The following is a 27,285-nucleotide window of genomic DNA, read 5'->3' as shown; positions in this document are numbered from 1 at the left end:
ACGAAAATCAGTCAATTATTCACAAAAATTTAAACCTCGATAACTCGGGGAAAAGACGAAATGAAAAAAAATCTATTTAGTTATATTTTCTACACTGGACGGGATTTCTAATGAAACCACTCACAACCCTCTGCGATGAATATGTCGATCCGAAAATTGAGAAAAAAACCCATTTGAGTATATAGTTCCTCCCCCACTAAAGTGGGTCGGAACAATAACACGTATCATAATTTCCTCTTTGGATTTTTTAAATTTATTTTAGGAGAGACTGGTTGATTTGGTATTTGATTATTTTGTTCCATTTAGTAGTAGCATTGCTCTTGGCTTCTAATTAGTTCGTTTATAACTTGGGAGGTTATAAGCAAAAGAAGCAAATATGGGGAACAATGAAAATATTCCCATAGTTTGTTGACACCATCTGTGAAACCACAATTACCATTCAGCAATTACATTGTTCGAATATTTTGTTTTTTCCATGTAAGCTTGATTTTAAGGAAACGAGAAAAATTTTTGACTGAATTTGCACATTCATTCAGTTTTTGTTTGCAGTGATTGGTGTCGATGATATTAAAATGTTATTGAAATTTCAAGTTAGTTTTAAGTATTGTGGCAAAATTTTTCAAACTTTTGTCTGTTTTGCTCTGTTGGCATCATGAAAAGGTTTTGCAAGCCTGCTGGGTTTGCATTAGTATTAATAATTACGTGCTGATTCTAAAAATATTAGTTATAAAATAGTTCAAAACTTCGGAGGCATATGCGTTCGCAAAACTTTAACTGAAGTTAACTGCACGAAAAAGAGGCAGTTTGATGCAACCTCTGACCCGCTTTTTACAAAAATTCGAATACCAATAACAAACAAAATTTTCCCTGTTTCTTGAATTGGGGGATTAGGCAATTTTTTTGCTCAATTTCAGCCGAAATGCAGCCAACATAAGTAAAATTTATAAACAAATTATCATTCAGTAACCAACAGAAAGAGTGAGGCCAGTTGAATAAATTTGCAATGTATGATTATTAGTTACCTTTTGCGCAGTTTAAGTGGGATAAATTTTATTTTAAAATCGACAGAATTAGTTGAAACAGGCTGAACACAACGATCCATTGATTTAAATGTTCCTTCCCCTACTAAAGTGAGGTCGGAACAACAAACACTCTGAACGATTCGTAATTGAATGAAAATAGAGCTGGGCATTGTCTTCCGAGAAAGTTTATTTGTAGAAAAATTGTTTTAAAACTAATAAAAGCTAATATACACAAGATGATTTTTTGTATGCAGGTTGTATAGGCTGGAAAGGATTTAAATATCTTGCATTGCGAAACTAGCTAGCAGCAGAAGAATGTCTTTGATAATAATTGCTGGTAGAATGGTTTGCTCTTTCTCTTGCCCTGGTTGGAGCCTGGTGGAGGTGCATTCATCTCAGCCTGCATCATTGACGTCATCACACTTGGCTTCTCTTTTAGCCGAAACTGGAAAAGAAAGAGCAAGCTGGGCTCGGTACATAAAATGGATTTTAAATTATTCTTCAAAATTGAATAGAAGTTTTTGATTGTCGACTATGAGGATTGTGCAGTTTGTCCGAAGTTTCATTTGTAGGAGATAGTGTTGTTCTTGAGCAGGTAAAGGTTTATTAATTGAACTCAAAATAGCTAACTGCACATAATTTAAGTATTTCTAGTTCGTATCAGTGTGGAAATTTACAGATCCGTTTAGATATAGATCAACTGATATGGGGTAATTTACATCTTCGGTAGGAACAAGTTTTTCCGTTGCTATTTAAGGGCAAGCAAGTACTAGTGAGTATCTTTGCACCTAACACATTATTCTCCTAATCTGGTTTATGATCATCAGTAATGATGGGAAGCTCAAATTTATCGCACAAACTTCTGGTTTGTTTATAACAGTAATTTCTGGTTTGACAATTTTTAACGAGGACAACGCAGTCCCACATAGAGTAGCCCTAAACTGCAAATTAGTCCCAGACAAAACAATCTAGGTCAATGAGATACTCAGATACATGAAATAGAAAATGTAGCTTGAAATCTTGAAAGAATGCTTTAAAGTCGGCAAAAAAACAAAACTAGGAAAGAGGTATAATCTAGATTTTGTTGCGTAGTCGAACTCTGTCATTGCATGTTGTAATACAACAGCTCCCAGAAGATGTGGCATCGGTAAGTTGGCAGTGAGGTGCAACCTCATAAGGCCATAGCCTTCAAAAGTGAGCAATTGTGATTTTTGGTTGTTTGCCTGATTACCATGAAAACAGTTTGCGATGATAGCATGACGGCAAACGTCGCGAGGGACTTTTATATGCTCATCAGTTAAAATAAAATCTGTCATTTTGTTCAAAAACAAGTTTTCCGTCCGTTTTTAATACTTTGATACATTGAATTTGATAAGCTTAATTGGGAGACTAACTTTTGTTAATGAATTCTTTGAGTCAGTATCTATTAAATGTTTGGGACTGTTTCGACTAATTTTTGGGACTCTTTCGTATCGCACTTTTGCAATTGAGGATTACTTTATCCGCGATTTTTTTCAGGTCACGAATTTGGGTTATTTTAGAAGCCATTATTTAATATTACTTCAACATCAGGTAAGAAAGTTTTCTGAAGACTAAGATCTAACTTTGAGCTTCAAGTGTAAATTTCTCAAATGCTAGAGGGAATTCAGTGGCGATGAGACTTGTTACACGATCAATTTAACATTTTTATTCCTCGTTGACATAATTTTCCTTGCTTTGGTGATATTACTGTGATTAAGGGATTTATGAGTGAAAATTATGACTGTATGTTGTAATGATTTTACTGTGGTGGAATTTTCGATGTGGCCTCTGGAGGCATAGTTTTATTTGATTTTTACAGACTTAGAAGTTAGCAAAATATTTAGTTATAACTCTTATAAGGACTAATTGGGGGAAAATGCGGTGTTATAAATTTTTATTTAGGTAGTTTTTTTTCAATTTTATCGTTGATAAAATTATTGCTTTTTTACTTCTATTAATTTTGTTTTTTTTGTGCATTGGTTTGTGTTTCTGTCTTTGTTCATTATATTGTGAGATTGTTGCCGATGGATGAATTAGTCCTTTGCATCCTTATAAAATTGTTACTCGCTCAAAAAAGAAGAATGTTTGCATGCCAGTTTGATATTTTCAATATAAATAGTGTCAGATAAGCTTCTCAAGATACATTTCTCAAATTAATATAAAGCACAAGAATAGTGGAACATAAGCAAGCTAGTGATTTTTGTCTTTAGTTTTTATTGCATTTTGTTAACGAAGGGAAATGTTGATAAAATTTTTGGCAAAATGCATGACTTGTTTCATTTCAATTAGTAATAACACTCAAAAAGGAAGCAAAAAGTACTAATGCCTTAGGTTAATCGGTTTGCACGACATTTACTGTCAGCCTAATGTTGATAGAAATTAAGTTGAAGTTTGCAAAAACTTTCTGCCCTGATAAGATGAACTGTTAATTTGCGTGGTACGCTTTTTTTTGTTGGCGTGATCCGCACAAAAGAATTGTCCCATAAGATTTGAGTTGGCGCAATATCAAAACAATGAGATACAAAGTCGATGCTATTTTATCGAGGTTCGTGCATCTAAAAATAGAGGTAACTGAAAGCGTAGTTAAATTGCTAAAGTCTTTGTTGTTACTGCTAATGTCTGTGCGTATTTTTATCACGTTCATCAGGATCAGATCATAAGTTGAATAGACAAAGCTTCGACTAGTGGAATGAAGAGATAATGGAGAACAACCCGAAATGGGGCTAGGCGTTCTCAACTCCATAGTATGTGTAGCCCCCAGAAAGGGCTAGGATTAAGTTGATTTCATCTTGCTTTCAGTTCATTTCAGTTTTTAAAATAACCTCAGTTGATATCTGATTTTATAAGGGAGTAATCGCTAAGGTCAGATAGCATTGGGTATTTGTTCGATCAGGTCACCTTTGCATAGTTTATATTTACATTTAATCACTTAGCAACATTTAACACTGGTGTATTTACCTTGCACCTTGTAGGTTCGAAAGTAAGCTTTGCAATCTGCTGTTGATGCCTACAAGACCTTAGTTCTAGCGAAGCAGTCTTACATTATCTAGTGTGCTCTGAAGACTTCAGAAAACCCGCCTTTTGAACATTTGAACTTGCTCTGAGTGTAAGGAGGGGTGTTGTTTATTGATTATCATTATCTCAGAACAAACAAAGTTATTGTAATTTCTTTTGAGCTAAGTTCTCTGAAGTTTGGAATAGTTAGTGCTTTATAACTAATTGAACCTAAAAACTGACATGGATTCAGATATGCCTAAAGTTATCCTGTACTCTTACTTCCGCAGCAGTTGTGCATGGAGGGTACGTTCCTTGTTGACCTTCAAAGGAATCGAATTTGAGTACAGGCCAATCAATTTGCTCAAATTGGAGCACAAAGAACCGGAATTCCTCAAGATCAACCCTGGAGGTCAGCTTCCAGCATTGGTCTTCAATGGACATGCAATGGCCGAATCAGGCACCATTATGGAGTTTTTGGAAGAAATGTACCCTGATCGGAATCCAGCAATGCCCACGGATCCATACCAACGTCAGATTGTGAGACGGCTTTGTGCGCATATTGGTGGCTTAATTCAACCTCTTCAGAACGCGTTTGTGTCCATGAAAATAGCCGATAAGTACGCTGATGGAGATGAAGAGAAGAAAGCGTTCATAAAGAAGGATTGGCCGAAATCTGTAGTTACCGACGGCTTCATGGCTCTTGAAAAGATGCTGGTTGAACACAGTGGCAAATATTGCGTAGGGGATAGCATCACTATGGCAGATTTCTTCTTAGTGCCTCAAGGTATTCAAGCTCTTCCTTTGATATCTTTCATTTTTGCACATTTTTTTCAAAGCAGGCGTCACAGGAAACAGGATGCAGATCCTTACTGCGTGTTTAAATGCTCTCAAACAAGTTTTAGTCATGTGCTCTTTTTTCATGAGATTTTTTGCTTGACCGATTTTTTGTCTGCCGCTTTTCGCCCCCGAAAGCGGGATAAACAGGTAAAGCCCGGACTATTTTCAGGAGACAACTTCATTGTGTGAATGTTCTTGATACTAAAAGTTTGACCCCCCTCACTCACTCACTCACGTCCCCCCTGTCACACACCCCAACCAACAACGCCCGACGTTAGTTGGTTATGTTTTAAAATTGCGCCACCCCCACGTTGAATATGACCATCTGTAATTGAGATTTGTACTACTTTACAATGGTATACGTTATTTGGGAGAGATAAATGCGGCATCTTTTTTAATAGAAGGTAAAATTAAGGTTTCTTAGTTCATCAGTGTGCTTTTGCGAGGCTGAAACACGCAGTCTCCTATTTTTAAGTTGGCTTCTTAAGTTGGTTTCTTAAGAGATGTGATACATTTAAATGCATCGAGAACTATGTCTGGACATGTGTGGTTCAAGGCAGTTTTTCTTTTTATAACAAAATTGGAGCCTCAATTCTCAGTTGAACAGTTAAAATAGTTATAACTTTTTCAGAGACGTCAGGTTAACGCCTATTCGAGAAGAGTATAAAAGTTTCAAGTTCACCATAAGCTGCATGGTGCTTTCTTTGTTAGGTGAACAACCTTCTCGCTGCAATCAGTTTTCTTTCAAGTTGATGAAGAAAATAATGTCGGATTTTGTTTTTAATTGAGAAAGAAGAAACCAGATTTGATTGCTCAGAAGAACCAGATTTTCATTTAAACTCAAAGCTGAATTTTGTATAACTGTTAAGTAAATGTTTTTTGTCCTAATTTTACAGAAAAATATGCAGAAAATTTAAATATATCTGTAATGGAATCAGATTAAAATCAAGTGTTTTCTAGCTCGTTGAAAGCTTAGTTTTAAAATAATTCAGGAGAATGCAATAGTATTTTTGAAAAATAGCTTTAAGGCTAACATTATTCAACTTTAGCATTATGCTTTTGACTTATGTCCGCAAAGCTCGAGGGCATTTAGTGCCTGTTATCTGCTCTTAGTCTCTACTAGTGCTGAAGTTATCATCAAAACAGCTGAAGATGTGGATTTTGATGATTTGAAGGTAAATTTTGTGGTCTCTCCTTTTGTTCTACCAACCTCCATGTTTTAGCGACTGTAGCAACGGAGAAGCTGTAATAAAAAACTTTGATTAAGTTTTGATAAAAATGGTTTTGCTTATCTTTGAAATAAAAATTGAGGAGACGCTGATGAGACTGAATACTGATAGTTGATACTGATCACTAGTCACTGAAAGTTTTGAAAACAGGACGTTGTATAACATAAAATAACAAGGCGGCTCGTTAATGTGCGTTCGCACATGATGTTCCGACCCGAGCTCATCTACATTTTTGACTTAATTGTCAACCAAATGAAGAGATAACAAAAATAGATGTTTGAATTTTAAAAAAATGCTACATTTTAAGTTAATTAAACACACTAAATTCTGCCTCGATGAAATAGCAATCATAGGTTTCATTCATGTGACATCAATAACTCATCACAATAAGTCGTATGGCAAAGAAAAATACATCAAAACCACGAAATTTTTGAGAAAACCCATAGTATCGAAGTCAAAAAATTCTACAGCTTTCAACGGAAGGCATTTAATACGCTAAATTATGCCTAGATGATGTGACGACTAGGATGTGTGTCATTCAAAATTTATCAATAAGACATTACAACAAGTCATTGACTATGAAAACAACAACAAAAACAGGCAAAATCCAAAAGTTCGGTAGAAAATTGAGAGAAGAAAGTGTCGAAGCTATTTAAACCATAAGCTTTTTTCTCCGAAAACTTTTTCAATTATCCATTGAACGTCTTCACTAAGCCAATGGGAGCTATTAATATTAGGATAATGTAATACGATTTCAAAAGGAACCAAAATTACTAAAAAAAAATCCAAAAATTATAAAAATTATGAAAACTTGTGCACCGAAGTCAAAAAAACCAATAGTTTGAAGACAAAACCGCTAACTAGATAAATTGTTGCTGATGTAGAAAAAAAGCGGTTCTGTAATTACCGAGACTGTCTTACAATCCACGAAAATAAGCTTAAGATTGATTTATGTTCAAAAAAAAATTTATGTTCAAAGTCTTAACAGCCATTAAACTCAAAAGCTTTCATAGGAATTCAATGAATACGCTCAGCTATGCCACAATGTGAATACAAGGATGTTTATGATGCCTAGGTAATCAATTAGACATCACAATATGTCTTATGACTATGAAAAAAAAACAACAAATACAGGCAAAAACCAAAATTTCTTTAGAAAAATGGGAGAAGAAAGTGTTGAAGCCATTTAAACCATATTTTTTTCTCAGAAAGTTTTATCTATGATCCTTTGGACGCCTTCACTAAAGGAAGATGTAGACATCAATATTAGGATGACGTGATAAGATTTCAAAATGAACCAATAAAACGAAATGTCCAAAAATTTTTTTAAAAAATTTGAAATCTTGTGGCATTGAAGACGTATAACCAATAGTTAATTGATAAAGCCGCCAATGAGATTAACTTATGTTGCAGTGGTATGAAGGATTTCAATCCTGTTTTTACTGAGACGAGCTTACAGTTCACAAAAATAAGTTTATGATTTGCTAATTTTAAAAATTTTCGAAAATTTATTTTCAAAGTCTAACAGCCATTAGCTGTCCACTCACAGCACTAGATAGGTTCACTTAATGCTCATTAGCAAATCTATTGCACCTCTAGTCAACAATTTTATGCCATAGGATTATAAAACTTTAGTAAAACCTCAAAAAATAAATCAAAATTTCATTTGAAATTAAGAAATTTGAGATACGAGTCCAAAAAAAAACATGAGCGATCCCTTCGAAACAATTTTTGGTTCGTTGGGCTTCATTTGATCGTAAAAGAGGTTTGTCATTAACGGAACAGAACTTCGATATTAAAAGTGTCTAGTAGTCTCTAGGTGACTTGAAAAAATGAAAAAAATTGCAAAATTTTCTAAAAAAAAGAGCTCCCAAACCTAATTCGAATTTTTTTTATATATTAAACTTCCCTCTAAGACTAGAACTAGTCTTTATTATCTCCTTTCGTCTATTAAAAACCTAAAATTGATTTACTTTTTGGCGTGAAATCTAGTTTTTAATTAAATTTTTCGTAGAAAAAATGTTAATTCGAACGAAAATTACGGTAAAAGTGAACAAAAGTGAACCATATATCCAGTGTTCACATGAAAATTTAAACCTCGATAACTCCTCGAAAAAAACAAAATTAAAAAAAATCTTTTTAATTTTGAATTCTACGCTGGACGAGCTTTTTAATGATACCACGCACATTTCTCTACGATGAATATATCGGTCGGCCAAAATTCACGGAACAAAAAAAAACCCATTTGAACATATAGTTTCTCCCCCCCACAAGTGGGGTCGGAACAATAAAAATAATAAATTGGTTTTCATTACGGTTATAATAACAACAAATGTTTATAATTTATTATTCGCTTAGGCGCAGTACCGAACGGATGCTAGGAGGCATTTTGCCTGCTTGGGCACCGTTTCAAAGCTGTTTAAAGTCAATGGCTACTTTGATACGTGCTTGAAATGAGTTTTGGTGGAACTTCTCACATAAAAACTGGCCGCCAAATCAATCCCATGAAAACAGGAAATGCTTTATCTAGAAGCCCAATTCCATACAACTTATGCAATTGGTCACTACAAAAGCGAGATGTTATTTTTGGAAAATTATAAAGAAAATCGAAGAACTATGAAAAGAAAATGTTTTCTTTGTTTATGTTAAGGAAGTCTTCCAGAATATGTTTCTAAAAAATGCAGAATTGAATGTAGCATTTCATTAAGATGATTGTTCTCACAGTCCCTTGCATTTTAAATTATGTTCATGTCAAATTTTGCGATTTAGTTATAAGCATTTTAATTCGAATGGATATGCGTTTTTTTTTCTGATTTCGGACTTTTCTGTAGAGGTTATAGTATTAATCCGCCTCTCATTATCAAGCGATCCCGTTATTTTTCTCTGTTGAGTAGGCTTCTGTTTTTTCATTAGTGTTCATTGTTTTCCGATCCGCAAGGTCTTACTTCTTTTCGTTTCGGGAACCCAAAAATTATTCTCAATAAAAATTTTTGCTGATGCTGTTATTTATATAAAAACTTTATATAGTTCGGTCTTGTTTGCTATTCTGTAAATAGCAACTCCGTTTGCTGTTTTTTGGCTCAGTCGTCTCATCCAATGGCTATTAGTCAAGTCTATCAATTTATCATGACAACGCAATGATCAGAAAACCAATACATCCTGAATTCTCGTGCAATTATCTTTTTTTTTGGAAACGTGATTATACAAAGTCCCTTTTAAGAAAACATTTAGTTTAAGGGCTTTAATATTACCACTTTTGTCAATCTTCACAGAAAGTATCGATTGGCCAAAAATTCACTCACACAAAAAACTCCAGGCGACTATTAAGCTTCTAACCACCAAATAAATTTGGGATGCCTGAAACAATAATGATATCAGCTCTGTAATATGCGATGTCTTAATATTTGTAGTACAGTTCTTCTGTAGCCTAATGGTTTGTTTCAGTGGGCAATGCGCATCGATTTGGAGTGGACATGAGTCTGTTCCCAACTATTGTCAGACTGAACGAGACTCTGTTGCAAGTTGAGTGCATCAAGTCTAATCATCCAATGTTACAGCCAGATGCACCTCCTCAATGAACAACTTATTGACTTAATTTCAACTCAATTTCATCTTAAATTCAGTTAATTGCTGTACGACAGATGTTTCTGATGATAAAAACTACATATTAAAGCTAATATTGCGGGCACGTGATATTTTTGAGTATTGAATTTATTAAAATAATTTAACTTGAATTGTTATATAGTGTATTTTAATAGGAAGTTGTTAATGAGCTTACTCAGGAGTCATTATGATTGAAATTTTACCTCATCTTTCTATCAACTGTAACTCTGATATTCCTCCAAACTCATGCTTTTGCAAGTTGACGGGAGAGGGAATTCACGGTATATAAGTTAGTTTACTCTTTCTAACCGGAAGATTTTTTTCGGAAGTTGTCCCAATCCCATTTTGCTCAGCTCGTTTTTTGTTCAAAGATATTAAACACCGAAGCGAACCGAAGAGATATTTACTGAATAACTTTGAGAGGGCGATAACAACCGTGTGTTAATGTATCGAGTGGTAAAATTGCATAACTTAAACCACTGTTGCCGTGATTAGACTCCGAGTTTATCACACTCTTTATCGCCATTCTTTATCAAGTAACAGTACAGGTAAAAGCGTTTGATAAAACTGTAGTCTAATAGAGAAACAGATTTCGTCATGTTAATTTGGTTCACCGGTGAGTTAAAAACATAGGCAGTAGAATACTGGAAACCACTCGAAGAGTCGTTCAATAAAATCTCTAAACTTATCAACTAAATAAGAAATATATAAAAGAAAGAAATCTCAACAAATCTAACTGCCTAACCAAACTGTTGGAAATGTTTTTAAAAAAACTGATAACTGAATTTTTAGTTCATGGTTCGGTGTCGGGCCTGGGGTAGGTAAGTGAAGTGAAAGGGAGGTTTTGGGATAGGTAGGTGGGGATTAGCTAGGTTTGGGTGGTAGGTGGTGGGATGGGTGGGGGGGGGGGGGGTGTAGGCGAGGAGGGGTTGAGTTTTCTGTAGTTTGGATAGGGAGGAGGGACTGTTATGGGAAGAAAATTGTCAAATGCCGTTTTGACCTTGAACATTACCGGCAGTTCCTAATCACTATGTATTAGTAACTAGGATACTGTTAAAGTCCAATGTTCGAAAACAGAAGTCAACGTTCTAAAACAGAAGTCAATACCCGAAAACAAAAGTCAAAAGTACAAGTCATGAACAAACTTGCGTCAGCTAAAAAAACTGCAGAATCTCAGTAACCCTCTTCGAGTCGTAAAAATTGCTGCTATCGCAATAAGAGTTGATTCCTTTTTAATAAATTAATTCTTTAGTCAATCGTGTTTTCTATCTAAAACTGCCACCCCTGTTTGTTGGTATTTATAGCAATCTGATGACTGATTTATGATGATGCGCGTAGCATGTTCATAAGGACTTCAAGGCTTACGCTGTGGATGAATAAATGTGAATAATTGGTAAATAATATACAGGAGAAATATATTTAGTGAATTCTTCTCATTGCTCTGATGAAATGTGAGCTAATGTCTGCTTAGTTCCTCTCAAGCGAAGTTTGAAACAATTATTGATAGGTGCCATGGCGACAGCTGAAAGGAGGTATTATCGGACTCCTCGAGGGTTTTTATCATCCAAAAGATTTGAATTGTGTTCGGGTGATGTCTTTTTTAACAGCAATCAGGCTTTCTGTTTAAAATTTGTTGATATCAGTTAAAGTCGAAAGGATCACCCTGGTGTTTTTGGTGTCTTGTCGCTAAATTAATGACAAGTCTTATTGGATTTCTTTCGAAGAAGAAGTTGATATTCTTACTGGTTTTAGATCATAGTTTTTGACTACCTTTGTTTTTATAAAATTATTTAACTTTTGAATCTTGCCTGCTTTGTAGCATTCTGTTTTAATTGTTGTTCAAACATTGCCTTCGTTTTAAAGATTATTTAGCTTGCTGTTTTGGTTTGATTGCTTGTACACCATCAGAGTTCTAAATAACAAAAATTGGTTTTGTTTGTTTTAATGTGAGTTAAAACTTTGTTGACTGTGGAAGACCGATCTTCAATGGACTAGTACAGAGTTCTGTATTTTTTGGGTTGTATTTGAGGACCTGTTGTACTGAGTTTTTTTAATTTGTCAAAATTTTTGTTACCACCTGTGATAACTCTGATATTCCTCCAAAGTCATGCATTTGCAAATTGACGGGAGAGGGAATTCACGGTATAGAAGTTAGTATACTCATTCTCTTTCTAACTGGAAGACTTTTTCCAGAAGTTGTCCCAATTCCTCTCTACCAATGCTGCTCAGCTCGCTTTTTGTTGAAAGATATTAAACTCCGAAGCGAACCGAAGAGCTATTTACTGAATAATTTGGAGAGAGCGATTACAACCGTGTTGTCCCAATCCCACGCACACTTTAATTTTGCTTTTTGTGCATTTTATCATGGAGTTTCTCGAAAGAATTGCGTCCGTGACGTCATTTCACACTTTTTAGGGCTAGTTTTTTTGTTCATTCGCGTGTACAGTTTTCTTTTTACACGTGACTTTAACACGCTGTGAAATTAACCTTTTCTTTTTTTTTCTCAAACATGTAAATTAATAATATAACCGAAAGGTTAAAGTTTACATGCTTTAAGAATAATCAGCAATATTTATTGAAATAATCAAATTCTTTGTTTTGTTTTAAAACACTTTCGATGAAGTTGTCAAATTTAATTAGCGTGAGTGATTCTAAGTAGACTAAATAGGCGTGAAGGTCAACTTGAGTGTAGTCTTGAAAGCGGGCATAGCCGACCAGTTTTGGTCCTTTTGTTATTGACTTCTGGGCCGTAGTTTTAGACTGGTCCGCATAATCCCTGGCTCTTTTCAGATCTTCCTTGTCCAACGTCACAATAGACTTCAAAGCCCACAGACATGCATATCCAAATATCATTTGATATTCAAAAATTTTGGATGGCTTGCGCAGGTCACCCCATATTAGCTGGCCCAGGTAGTCTAAGGCGTGATCAAACCCGTCTTTGTTCAACTGATCAAGGGTTTGTTCTCTAGCTTATTGATTTTTGTATACTTTATTTGGAGAATTTCTGGACAATTGAGTATATCTCTATCTAGTTCATTCGAGGTCACAACAATTGGTAAGAAAATCGACTTGTTTTTTAATTGTATCTATAAATTTTTTGGTCTTTTGAAGGTAAAGGTCCGGAAAGTTATCGTAGCTATTTTTGAAGGTGAAATTTTGTTTAATATCAATCTTTTGTTTCATTGCAGGCTTTTTTGTTCATGAGTAAGACCCAAAATTGCAAGTCCAGCTCTATTTAATATCGAAAGTCAGATTGAGAAAATTACGACCTTTTTCTGTTTCAATTTAGCAGTTCTCAAACAATTTTCTGAGAATACCCCCTATGCTTGACAATACCCCCGTCTGACCCATCCTGTCCCTCCGCCATTTAGTCAACCCCCGCTTAGAACTCGAAACCGCTCACCCCATTCAAGCTAGCGACCCCCCCCCCCCGGGCGCTGTGCTTTATGTGCGTGCCATCATTTGTTACAAATATTAACACTGAATTTTGTTGTTCTCAAATAACTTCTATCACTCCTAGCTAAACCATTTTTGGGTCAATGAATTACACCTGTGAATTGAATGCTAATATTTACATAACTTCCCGACTGTAAACAAAAATTCATTTAAACCTTCAATGTCGTTTTGATAGTTTTTTGTAAGGTGCTGCAGTCACTTATAGAGTTTTGACCTAATCTATTTTGCCTATCTATTTTGCTAGTGTTTAAGGGTATATTATGTTTTCTTTCTGTTAACTTTTTCGGTTGCCTTTTTTGTTCGATATTGAAAATGTTCCTTTTCAAATGTCTTCTTTGTTTTAAAGTATGAACCTATAACTGGTGTTTGCAGCTGATTTCAATTGGTGGAAGTTTTCTTCGAAGACTCGAGTCTTTACCATTATAACCCCCCACGAAATTATACCCCCATTATAGTATAATTATACGTCATATGACCACTTAGCTGGGGGTTACAATGGGAAATACCAGAAAATTCAAGTGAAAATGCGCCAAAATGGTGTCTTTTTTTAAATTCAAAAATTCGAAATGGTGTACAGTCAAGCTCTAATAACATCTTTTGAAGCACCTTGGTGAAGTTTTTGCCAAATAGAGTCAATCTAGCCTGTTCGAGAGCAATTCGTCTGACGTTAGTTTGTTATGTACATATAGGCATTAAATACGTAGAATCAGATTCAGAAAATAGCTTGAAAGCTTTGAAGTCGTTGATATTTCGCGGAAAAAACTTTTTCAAAACGAATACTGTTTTGTTCTAGCATTGTCTGGGGAAATTTTACGCGAAATTTCACTTCTTAAAGAGTTGCGCCCGAATTCGTGATACTTGCGAAGATTGGTTTCAGGTCGGAGTTTTAATTTATTAGCTGATAATGCGCATCTAAAAAGCACTAAAAAGGCAAATTGACTTGAAGCACTCTTCGCTAATACTTAAAGAAAGAGGTCGAATAATTGTGAAATATACTGAACTAGCCTTGCTCCTGGTATCCTTTCTCCGTTTCTCCCTCTCTGCCTCTGCCCTCAGGTGTTTCCTCTTCCTCTCGTACTCCTGCATGGCCATCTCTGAGTTTAGTTCTCCCTCGTCCATACCCTCATCTCCTCCTCCTCCTCCATCAGCTGCATCCTCCTTCTCCTCATCCTCTTTCTTATCCTTGGATTTTGGGAGCAAACCCTTGATACGGTCTGAAATGATTCAATTTAATCGCAGGACATAACTTGAAATACCTTATTTCCCGTCACCAATTTTCTCAAATTTTTGTCTAGTGGAATGGTTATGGCCTGCATACGATAGAGTGGAACTAGAACAGCTGTAAATGGCTGGTTTCCTAATGTCTAATACAATTTGGAGGTTTTGTATGAAGGCATTATTGTTCCGACCCACTTCAGTGGGGGAGGAACTATATACTCAATCGTTTTTTTTGTTGAGTCAATTTTCGCTGGATCGATGAATTCATCCTAAAGATTTGTGAGCGGTATCATTAGGAAGCATGTCCAACGTAGAAATTCACATGTTTCGCAATTTTTGTGAAATTTTGATCAGTTTTTTTCCTAAAAGTAGGTTAAAACTGTTAAAGATAGCCTCATTGATTTTACGGCTAGTAATAAAAAAAGATGTTTTGAAATATTTGAACCAACTGTTTTGGCTAAAATTTTGGCTAAATTTCAGCATTTTTCACTTTTTATAAAAAATTGCATCAATATGCTTTTTTGGCCCACTTTGTCCAGTTTGAAAGGTAATGCAGACAAAAAGCGGAAACACAATTTTCATTGTCTCAGATAACGGTTAATTTTACCTCTGTTTTCTTAGAAAGCTTTCCGGAACTAGTACTTTAGCGGTATTTTGCTAATTTAAGTCGCTAATTATTTTAAAAAATGCATTTGTTCGATATTTTAGGATTTTCGTTGGCCAAAAAACTATTTGGTAGGCAATTACTAGGGAGAATTGCCTTTTTTAACAACCGAGTAGCGCTTGTGAGGCCAGTTTTGGTCTCATCATAGATTTTTGCAAAACATGCAAAATGTTTTTTGGGTCTGTCTTTATAAAATATTTGTTGCATATTTGTTTGAACTACAGACAAATGCGTCTTTATTTAAAATTTGAATTACAAGAATTTGAATTACATTTACGTTCAAATGAGGGATCTCAAATAAATGTTTTGTTTTCTGTGTAAAGCTCACGGTTTTTTATGGCTCCCATAAATCGTTTTCGTTTGTTTTAATGAGTTCTTGAGTTTTACCAGCATTTTATTTTTTTGCGTAGCCTTATGACAGAATCATATTAATCAAATGTCCAATTTGGTATCTATGGAGGTATTAAAGCGATGTTGATACGATGTTTTTTTGCTAATTTTACTAGATAGATATCCAAATTTCATTTTTTTTTCGATATTTTGACTTCAATAACTTTTGGAACAATTTTTCTGTTTGCATGGCCAAGTGGCAATAGAAAGACCACAGTTTTGGCCAAATTGTGGAATTTCAAAATCCAAAAGATTTCGGATTGTAAGGGGCCCTGTTTTTTATATTTTTTCGTTTTAACTTTTTTCGTTTGTTAATACTGTTAGTTAATTACAGTTATTTACTTACAGTTAATTACAAACCAGAGTGATTTAAAATCAAAACTAGTTATTTGACAAGTTAAAGTTACGTAAAATGAAGGCCAATGGACATATATAGTAAGTCCAGCAATAACATATGGTATTTTGGCTTTGTTTGCGTAAAAGTGTTTCAAATTTTGAGTTCTGAGTGTAATCGTTGTAGTCTTTTTGCATTCTGGATGACGACAGACCTCAATGAAGTTGTAAATGAAGCTTTTGATAAATTTCAGTTGATAGCGAATGGTTTTCATGACTTTGAAATTAAGTATTTTTAAAAGTATAAACGTATTTTTTTAACTTTGCCCTTTTTTGTTTCCTACTTGTTAATTATTCGCAATAATGACAGGTCCCTTATTTAAATTTCGTGAAATGGAAGTCAGTTAGTTTTATTTTAGTTTTTATCTGATGCTATCTTGTCTTTTTCAATATTTTTTTTAGAAAAATAGATAGACATGAGTTTTGGTCGTAAGTAATGCTTCATTTTAATTTTGATTTTGTCGTTTATCTTGTCTCTTACTCTCATTAATGGCAGGTATCATCCGCTTTCTAAAGAGTTATTATATAATTTTTGTGGTGGTTTTTAGCTTAAATCAATTTATTAAACGGATGCACCAATTATTTTCGAATATATGAATTTTCTTCTCTTCCTCATTTGATGGACATGTAAGTCAAAAAATTTGATGAGCGGGGTTGGAACATTATGTGCAATTGCACAATACCAAGCGTGCTTGTTTTAGGATCAGGTTAAATAATCTAAAGTGTTTTTTTATTGCGTGATGTCCATAAATTCTTTTTTGCTCTTTTTCACCAGAATTTGATTAAGTTGTAGAATAAACTATTTTATTTTTATTTTCAATAGGTTCTGACTTAATAGTTGACTGAATTAGTCTAGATTTTTTTGTGCCTACTTTAAAATTTGGAAACCTAAAATTTGGAAACTGTAACGTTACCAATTTTAAGTTTTCAAAAAGAGGGATCGAATATCTATTTCTCACTTCTAATTTTTGAATGCGGCAAAAGCACTCAGTTCTTTTTGCTTTTTTGAATTTGGGAGGATTTTATTCGGATTGCGAAAATTGACAATTTATGCTTCGAAAATAAAAATAGCTCGTGTTCTCGCGCGTCTGTGATTCCGTATAGCTATATCCGACCTTCAAACAATCAGACAGATGAGAAGGTTTGAATTATTTGAGCATTTTAAGTGCTGATGAGGAAATAATGAAGTATAACCAAGTACTTCACTTTTAAAAAAACAGATTTTGCTGTCATTTTCAGACTTTTATAAGCAGCCACAACTCCTCATAATAATAATAAATAAAAAAAATATTCTTGATCATAGCCATTATTTGTGTTGTTGTGTCCGAAGTAGACGGTAAAAAGCAGATGATAGAAAAATAGATTTCCAGCATTGATCACTCATTTTACTTTTTTAAATCTAAATTTTATAAATGCGTCATAAAGGTCGCAGCAAAAATATGTTTTTTTTTTCATTTTTGAAGTTTTTGCGTCTTAAGTAGGATCCAGAATGCTGCTTCAATTGTCGATCACTAATTAAATGATTGAATCACAAGAAAATGTCGGGTCCAACTTTTGAGAAAGTTGAGTAGTGGTCAATACCATTTATTCTGTCAAAGTGTCGACCTTCATTTTTTTTACATATTAAATGAGTCTGAAAAAACAATTCATTGCCAAAATAAATGAACACTATTTCACTCTTTTGTCTCATGAACCATTTAAAAAATTTTGATTTAAAATGGTTTTACAGCAAAATTGAGGCAATTTATTGTCATTCCTTTTTAAAAACCGAATTTCTTGAAATAGTGTGGAGTCAACAATCAACTTTTATTTAAGCAGTTCAGTAAATTTTTATAATTCAATCTGCAATGATTTGTAAACATTCTAGAAAATGTATGTTCTTGAATTTGGCGTCTTATCTTTAAACAGTGTTGCTGCGAAAATTGTAATGATTTTGAATTGAATTCCGTAAATTCAATCTAGACGCGTATAGATCATTCAATGAATGTTTTTGAAATGCTTTTTTTCTATGATGATTTAAATAATGGAAGATAAGGTGGATGCTTACGCTAATTTTTAAGGCAATTCTAAAAACTAATAATTGACGTGTTCTAGATATTTCGGTGAAAAGCAACAAAACACTAATTAAAGTTATGGGCATTCATCTAATAAAAACAGCTTCCTAAGATGAGAAATTAAACAAACGGCATCGTTGTCGATAATTTGCCCCTAATTTTTTGGAAAAACTAATTCTCCGTTCAAGATTTATGTAATAGCCATCGAATTTGAGCCTTTTGCTAAATTATTTCCTGACATAAATAATTATATATCAGCAAAAACGAAATTTAAAAACGTTTTTGTGTAAAAATTCAACTCTGCATGGTCGTTTAATTTTCCGATGATTATTTAAGGGATTCAAAAATGACAGAAATGATAAGTGAGGTTAGCATAGAGTCCCTTCCCTCATTACATCATGTCTAAACAACAATCGAATTAACAATTCACCAAATCAGTATATCCGTTTATCGTTTTATTGCAAGCTGTGATAACCCTGACTATAGGGTACAATCGTGCTGTGAATCCACGTAGATTTAGATGTATGGATTCGAGGTGCTAATCCAAGTTTCCAACGTCAAATGGATTGTTACTTTTAGAATTGACCACAATTGCGGTGCGAATGTAGACAGATTAAATGAGGATGGATTTCTCCTTCAAATCCGCTAAGATTTTATCTAGTGGAAAAGAGATTAGATTGCGAACGACTGAATTCAATAAGAAGATTCAAAGGAATGAATAGTTGAGTAAAAGTGGGAGGTGTGAACAGTATGAAATAATGACTTTTTAGTCGGCGGTAATTTATAATTATGTGAACATTGACTTTTAGTTTTACAAGGACAAGTATAAATTATTTAAGTACAATTTACTAAATGAGAACTAAATTATGGTACAACCGTACCACATATCCTGCGCTGAACGAAAAATTTTAAACTGCATCAGTATAAAATTTAGAATAATATTAAAATATGTACTGGTTATTATAGATAGTATACATAATGAGTAACGATAAATGAGTGCCGTAGGATTAGTGTATTTGAGTCTCGAATGTAAGAGAGAATGAACATAACGGAAACTGACGACATATGCATTAAATTTTATGCACGCGATATAAATTAATGCACAAACGTGATTCGAATCCATCCAACTTTATAATACGCGAATTATCGTTACAAATGCAACATCAAATTAAAGGAATGGAGAACTAACACACAATGAAAATTAAAATTAAACGAAAACATAAAATGAATGGAAAAGCAGGGCAATTCCGAAATGATTTTAACAATTACAGATTGGAACTAATAAGTTAACAATGACAGTTTGAAATAGTTTGAGTTTAAATTTGGTTTTCCGCATCGAATACACCCATGCTAACTTCACGAGCGTAATCGTCGTAATTGTATTCTTCAGGGGACCAAGTTCCCAATGGTGGTGGTGCAGAGGGGCTTGCAATCGTCAATTCATAGTCTGTTTCGGCAACTGGCGGCCGTGTAGCTTCTTCATGGAGGATTGTTTCGATCACCGGATTTGTTCGTTTCGGTTTCTTGGAAACCGGAGCTGTTGAATCATCACTAACCGAATTAACCGAGCTTTCGAATCCGTAATATTCTGGAGCTCGTCGGTTTCGGTTAGTACTAGTATTCGAGGGAGACGTGGTTGAAGACGTTACTGAAGGGGCAGCAACAGACGATGCATTTGACGTATTCATAGTCACCGATGTGTTACGTGATCGTTTTCCCCCGACTTGGGGCTTTCGTGGTTTTCGTGCCAACATTGCTTTTGAAATGTTGCTATTGGCAGATGACACACCCGATGCTGCATCTGACTGTGTTGGACGGTGTCGAATTTTGATCTCCCCGCGAAACTTCTTCTTTAAGTCCTTCGTGTGCTGTGCGATTTTCTCTTCCGTGGTTTTATCGTAAGGGAGGGGTCGACGTTGCTCATATTGCCAGAGTTCAGTAGTCCTTTCGGCGCGAGTACCGAATTTAGCAATATCGCTATTGCGAACACTTACTTCAGGTACTCCTGGTTCTTTGATGACGGTTGTCGTATCTGATGTACGAACAACCGTACTTCCTGGTGCCAGTGTTTCCCAAAGACCGCGAAGGTCTCGTTTGGAGCGTTTAGTCACCTTGCGAGCGAGCTTCAAGTCCAGTGACTTTTCCGATCTGGGGATGGGGTTATTCAGTTTGGGATGTAATATGAAGCGAGAGACAGATTTGTTGTGTTCGCCGTTGTAGCGGCGTCCGGCGTCAACTTGTGCCCGTTGCATTGCCTCTTCAATCAGGATGTCGCTTCTGTCTCCCGTCACCCATCCATTTTCATCCAGATAGTCCTCAACAGGGACAGTATCAGCGTCTAAATAGTGGTGAAAAATGTTTTCATATGACAGATTAGATGATTTAGGTGTTGTACTTATATTACTTAGTGGTGTGTTTGGCTTACGTCCAAAGTGTGCTTGGAAAGGTGTTACATTTGTAGTCTTTTGTTTACATATACGTAATTGATATACAATTGACTTTATTGCTTCTTTAATTGTGAATGTTTTATTTCTATTGTCTAATTTCATGCAGCCTAAGCGTCTTTTAATTGTTTGTATCAAACGCTCCACTAATCCTATGGCTCTATGATCATTTACAGGGGCAGGTAGTATGTTAATATTGTGTTGTTTGCAAAAGTTTTTAACTTTATAACCTATTAAACATCGTGCTTGATCAAGTCTAATATTTCGGGGAACACCGTGGGTTTGAATGTAATCGTCTAAAAATTTTAGTACATTTGGTCCATTAGCTTTATCAAATACTTCTACAGAAGGATATTTGGAAAAACGATCAATACATGCAAGAAAATATGTGTCTTGATCTTTTTCGTTCGTGATAGGACCTCCAAAGTCAATCTGTATTTCTTCATTTGGCTCTGTACATGGCAATAAAGGTTTCCAATTAGACGCCGGAATAACAGGTTTAAGGTTCTTACCAATATCCGTGCAAGGTTTGCACGTGGCCGCTTTATTTAGAATTTCGCGGTGCATATACGGCCAGAACGCGTATTGGCCAAGCGTTATCATCCCCCAACTTCCTGGATGCGTTAAGTGGAGGCTTTCCAAGACCGCGTCTTGAATGGAGTGTGGAATCGCAACGCGTTCGTCCACACAAACACATCCTGAGCGGACGTGCAAGTCTCGCCAGTACAAGAATAGGTACGGGTTGACTTCCTTGCATCTCTGGGGGTCATCTTGAAGTATGCAATCCCGTACCTCCTTCAGAACTGCGTCCTTGCTGGTCAGTACTGCCAGAAAGCCTTTTGTGAACAACTGTGTCAAGTTGTTCTCAAACACCTCTTCTTTTGACAATTCGACACTAGGGGAAGGGTGTCCATCATTTGAAGATCGGGTCGTTCCTGAATTTGGAGTGGATTGAAATGTCACTCGGCTGTGGGTAGGGGGAATTTGCGGGTTTCGGCTGTGTGAAGGAGAAGTACTCATTTTGTGGTTTTCAATTACGTGGATATGAGTTTGGTTGGATCTAGTATTTACTTGTGACTGGATTTGAGTTGAATTTGTACTGGTATTAGAATGAGATTGCAATTGTGCTGCGTGTGCAGAGTATTTAAGAAGCAACTGATTTGTGTTTCGATTAATGGCAGAAAGCAAATTGGAATAGTTTGTTGAGCGAGGATGTGAGGCACGTGTGGAATGTGTGTTAATGACGCTGTTAAAGTGTCGTGATTGACAAGTTTGTGGTGTGGTATTTACATAAATTGCTGCAATTGCGTCACGAATGCGGGTAATTGTTGCTACCGCAAATTCCTCGTCATATTTGTTTGTAACTTTTGCTTTTTGATTTGGTTGGCGGGAAATATAATCTACCAGCCCCATTTTTGCACCGGGGATATGTCCAATGTTAAAGTCAAAAGGTAAAAGACGATCAATCCATCGTGTTAATCTACTATTACAAGATTTGTTTGATCTGTGTTCTTTCATGATTGAGAGTAATGCTCGATGATCTGTGATGATTGTAAATGAGTTACCAAATAAATAATATTTAAAATATTCGACGGACCACACAACACCTAGTAATTCAAGTTCGTTAATGCTATAACGTTCCTCATTTGACTTAAGGAATCGAGATGCAAATGCAACTGTATGCCAACCTGTAGGTGAACGTTGTTCTAGTGCTGCTCCTAACCCTGCTCTAGAAGCATCGCATTTGATCCGCGTTTCCAAGTGAGGATTGTAGTGTGTGTTTTCTGTGGCGTTTGCTACTCTATTTTTAATTGCTTGGAAATGTGTGTCATGTTCTATGTTCCAAATAAATTTTGTGTTCTTTTTTAATAATGGACGAAGAGGATGACATAATTGGGATAAGTTAGGAATGAATTTACCAAGGTAGTGTACAGAGCCTAAAAATGATCGAAGTTGTTTTAAATTTTTAGGTGCTGTTAGTGATGCGATTGCCGCTGTTTTTGACTCAAGTGGAGCTATTCCAGATTGACTGAATTTATGTCCTAATCATTCTATTTCGGTTTTTGCAAAATGACATTTAGGTAAGTTGATTCGTAGATTATCCTCATCTAATTTTTGTAAGCACTGGTAAACAAGTTTTAAGTGGTCTTCTTTGGACCCACGGCTAACCACAATAATGTCATCTAGAAAACAGTAAGTATTTTTTAGTCCAACTAAAGTATAGTCCATTACTTTTTGGAAAGCTGCTGGCATATCAGTTAAACCGTAGAAACCAGTAATGAACCGATATGTTCCCGTTCTCTCACCGCTGATAATATTAAAGTTACAATGTCTAGCCGTTTCCGGGTCTAATTTAATTTGACTGTATGCGTACTTCAAATCCAGTGTGGAATAATATGCTGTTTCTTTTGATGCGGATGTATTTAAGTTTTGCTGAATTGTGTCAATCAAATTATCAATATTTGGCATTTGATATTTGATTTTGTGAATAGACTTATTTAAAATTTTTGAATCTAGAGCTAATTTAACTGTTTTATCTCTTTTAATTGTAATAACTATAGGTGAGATGAAATTTTTGTCGGAACAACTATTTAATTTTATGATGTGTTTTTCATCAAGTAATTTTTTAAGTTCTATATTAACTAATGGTTGTAAATTAATAGGTACTCGTCTTCCTTTTTGATGAGTAGGTGTAAATTCACTATGAAATGTAGACTTTACTGAATGTTTTAATGATTTACCGACGCGGGTGATGAGTTCAGGAAAGTCAAAAGAATTTTGCCGCTTAATTGGGCATTGATTTTGATCAATGTTTGCCACTTGTTTTGATTGGATTACTGAGAAACCTAGTTTTGGGAAAAGATCTCGTCCAATGATTGGTCGGTGACCATCTTCAACGACAGTTACGTCAACATCTGTGGCTATCCAGTCGTTACACTTTATTGATGTCTTGATTATACCTAATATCTTGATTATGTCATTGGAGAAAGTTTTTAAATCGTGTATTTCAGGGGACTGTATCCAATAGCTATCTTTGCATTCCGATACCACTTTGTCTGCTAGACTTTTGTTAACGATCGTACAAACACTTCCTGGATCTACCAATGCTTTCGTGCTTGTATTTCCAACTGGAATGTCCAAATTTACGGGTTCTACCTCACGGGTGTCAGTTTTGTGTGAGATTGCCGCTACACAATTGTCATCGTAATCATCGTAGTCTGAATCGTAATTGGCATCGTATATGCTCTTTTGTTGTAGGAGTTTGCTAATATTGTTTACTTGTTCGGTTACTGATGTCGTGGTGCCGACTGTAGCCGCTTCCGAAATTGAGTCATCTATAAAATTTACTCGAGATCTAGGTTTGCTAACTTGTTTTGGTTTTCGACAAACCTTAGCGAAATGGTTAGAGATTCCACAGTTTTTACATATTTTCCCACGGGCGGGACAATATGTCTATGAGCGGGAGTCCAACCATACCCACAATTTGGACAGATTGTCGGTTTTACGAACTGATTTGTAGATGGTCGCTTTCTATTCCACGATCCTTGGACATTGTTTATCGAATGGACTTCATTAGTTGAATTGGTTGTTGGGGTTCCAGAGATTTTGAGTTGTGTTTGTATGCCCATTTCGATACTGATCGGAACTTCGAGAGCTTTTTTAGGTTCTCGTGTTTCTTTTAGCAATTCTCTTTGGATTTCTCCATCTTGCATGTTAGCGATAAACACATCCCGTATTATCGATTCCTCACGGCTTCCTAAATCACAATTTAGGGAGCGTTCTCGAAGGCACCCGTAGAACTTTTCCACTGGTTCGCCTTTCATTTGTTTTCGAGTTAAGAATGTATATCTGTCAAATGTAATATTCCTTTGTTTGGTGAACACTTCATCAAGGCATTCCCAAAGAACTTTCATGGTCACTCTGTCAATTTGGATACTTGGTTCCTGTGAACCAAAAATTTGTCTCCCTTCAACTCCCAGGCTGAGATTCGTTAGGGATACTGCTTTACTGTCGCAGTATTTCCAAGGCTTTTCCCCACATAGTATGCCAACAAGTTCTGCTTTCTGGCATCGGTTAAGCCATGAGTTTTTTAGCTGCTCATTCCTAGTACGTCTGTCTCTTTCGCTTTGAGCTGTGCTGTTCTGAACGTCCTCCTCGTAGATGGGTTCTGGAGGTAGGGTAACCTTGTCTGGGGGGTCGTCAAGAAGAGTATCGATTGATATTCCTTCTTTAGCCATGATGGCTAACTTTAGCATGACCTGCCATCTGTCCCATTGCAATGGAGGTTCCAACGTCGGTTTTTCCCAAAAGGGCTCGATTCCCAAAAGTGCGCGTTCTTTTGTAGCTGACTGCGCCATGTGATAACCCTGACTATAGGGTACAATCGTGCTGTGAATCCACGTAGATTTAGATGTATGGATTCGAGGTGCGAATCCAAGTTTCCAACGTCAAATGGATTGTTACTTTTAGAATTGACCACAATCGCGGTGCGAATGTAGACAGATTAAATGAGGATGGATTTCTCCTTCAAATCCGCTAAGATTTTATCTAGTGGAAAAGAGATTAGGTTGCGAACGACTGAATTCAATAAGAAGATTCAAAAGAATGAATAGTTGAGTAAAAGTGGGAGGTGTGAACAGTATGAAATAATGACTTTTTAGTCGGCGGTAATTTATAATTATGTGAACATTGACTTTTAGTTTTACAAGGACAAGTATAAATTAATTAAGTACAATTTACTAAATGAGAACTAAATTATGGTACAACCGTACCACACAAGCATTTTAAATTTTTTCTTCAAAATTTTTGTTTAATTCTTGAAAAATTTATTTGATAGAATTTTCAGATGATGGAGTTATACAATGGCGTTCCGGGAATAAATATTTCTCCTTAATGTCAATCATTGCTTCATATTGGTTAAACGGTAATTGAGTTCACTGATTTCATTTTTTCTTCTGAACTGCTTTTCGTGAATGAGAAAAATTTTCTATCGAAATGAAAAACTGTTTCAAGTACACTTGTTAAAAATAAGCATTGGAAATGCAAAATGACATTAAAGCGGTACCTTATTTGGAGCTCATTTCAAATATTTGCGTGGGATCGGTTTTTCAAAGATTGCGTATGATTCAATGTTTAGTCATGAGAACTGTATTTTTCTTTAAAAATCTTTTGTTGATTATCCGACAATTTGTCCAAAATTCAAAGTAAACTGGCACAGAAAATGTGATGAAAATTGGCTGGACAATGTGTTGTTGGTGTTAAACTGCGATTGGAATGAAAACGTATTGCACTATGTTCGTAAGATTTTTTTAATATTAAGTGAGCTGCAATGCTTTGTATGGGATACATCATGTTTTTCGGATAATTCACTTGTTTTCGTTAATGTAAAATAGAAGCATTTTTGGGGAGGAATGTTGAAGCCTTATTTTGTTCAATTCCAATTTTTATATAAGAAAATGTTATTTTTCGGCTATTTAGTTTGTGTTGTTTTTATGACATCTCTTAGGTTTCTTTCAACGTTTAAAGGAATGTTGAGCCGACTGTAGATAGATAAAATGTTTAGCACAATTTTGCAGAAGTTAAGAAAAGAGGTCATATGTGAAAAATGGGCAACCAGGATATTCAAACATCTAGAACTCTGTATGACAGGTTTTTGTGATTATTTTTTGTGATCTCTTCAATCATGGGTACCAACGTATCCGAGAGTGTTCCACACTTACTGAGGACGAGCATATTGAACATCATGCCTGCCATATCTGCGGGTGATACTGTAGTACTAAAATTGTATAGGGTAAAAATGCTCTGGTCAGATAATAGAAAAATAAAGCAAACAACAAATACTTGGTGTGGAAAAAAATAATTAGCTTTTATGATCTAAGGAGATCAGAAAGTCTTTCAAAATAGGATTGTTGAGCTCAAAATTGGAGGCCGCAAATTTTACTTTGCTCTCAAAACACGTCAATCGTCGTACGTATTTATTACATTCAGTGTACGAATTGGTTGAACAATTTAAAACACAGCAATTTTTATTGTCAACGTGCTTGTGCTTAAATTTCGTTTTATGTTTCTGAGCTATGCAGCGTAGTAGATGCTCTTCTATGACGTAACATCATAATTAGACGAGTGTATAGAAAGTTTAAAAATGTTAAATTAGTGGATACTATAAAAAGTACATAAATAGTGTTTTAAAAAGTACATAAATGTCTTTCAAATTTGGACAATTTATGTCAATGATTTAACTCAATTGAACATGAGTAGATCATATAAAACTTTCCTAAAATCCACGTTCTGATTTTCTGATTGAAGCTTCTTTTCTTGGAAAGAAACCACCAGAAAAAGATCAGACATCAAATGAGAATCACTCCAATCATAACTCCGATTATAATTGTTAACCAAGGAGACTCCTTTATCATCGATCTACGTGAGTTCGGGGGAGGGCCGTAAGGGTACATCATTTGGGCGTTTCCGTACGGGTTATTTCCGGCCATAGGATTCCCACCGTATCCCGCGCCCTCTCCTCCCGCACCCTGGTTTGGGTTGTAGACTCCATTCTGGTACAGACCCTTTTTCTCCTTGCCCTCTTTCGTGAACTTGTCAAATACGGCATTACAGCCATCCCACGTACAGCATGTTGAATGGCACTGGTACCCTCTATCTGGGACTTTTTCCAGTTGGAAAAACGCCTGGATGGTCCGCTGACAAAGAGGGTCTGGAATAGGATCCATGCACACCTGGGCTGAAGGGTACAAGTCGGGACCTAATTGGAACCCGTTCGCCGATAGACACCCAAACGCGAAGATTATCTGTCCTTTGAATACGAACTTACTCGTTACACAGGTGTTGTCTCTTCCATAATCACTGCACCTCGTCGGCTCGTTTTGATCAAAAATTCGTTGATCGGGAGAAAGGTGGCAGTTTTTCCACACTTCGAGTTCTCCAGTGTGATTTGGGAAAATT

General features: G+C 35.6%; 2 protein-coding genes across 2 annotated transcripts; one reads left to right on the top strand and one right to left on the bottom strand.

Moving 5' to 3' along the window:
- Positions 1-887: 887 nt before the first annotated feature.
- LOC142347169 (uncharacterized) lies at positions 888-26,405 on the bottom strand. Its single transcript, XM_075398915.1, has 3 exons — positions 26,049-26,405; positions 14,171-14,379; positions 888-1,467 (listed from the first exon to the last, which is right to left on the bottom strand). Exons 1-3 carry the CDS (start codon positions 26,080-26,082, stop codon positions 1,324-1,326), a joined length of 387 nt encoding a protein of 128 aa, XP_075255030.1. The 5' UTR covers positions 26,083-26,405; the 3' UTR covers positions 888-1,323.
- LOC142347153 (maleylacetoacetate isomerase-like) lies at positions 3,997-9,850 on the top strand. The gene is made up of 2 exons (XM_075398914.1): positions 3,997-4,824; positions 9,551-9,850. The coding sequence occupies exons 1-2, from the start codon at positions 4,281-4,283 to the stop codon at positions 9,682-9,684; spliced, it is 678 nt and encodes a 225-aa protein (XP_075255029.1). The 5' UTR covers positions 3,997-4,280; the 3' UTR covers positions 9,685-9,850.
- Positions 26,406-27,285: the final 880 nt, after the last annotated feature.

Source organism: Convolutriloba macropyga, chromosome 1, assembly GCF_964194025.1.
Source record: "Convolutriloba macropyga chromosome 1, txConMacr16.3, whole genome shotgun sequence".
NCBI classification, from domain to species: Eukaryota; Metazoa; Xenacoelomorpha; order Acoela; family Convolutidae; genus Convolutriloba; species Convolutriloba macropyga.
Note: the sequence above shows the minus strand (reverse complement) of the source record. Positions and strands in the feature narration are given on the sequence as shown.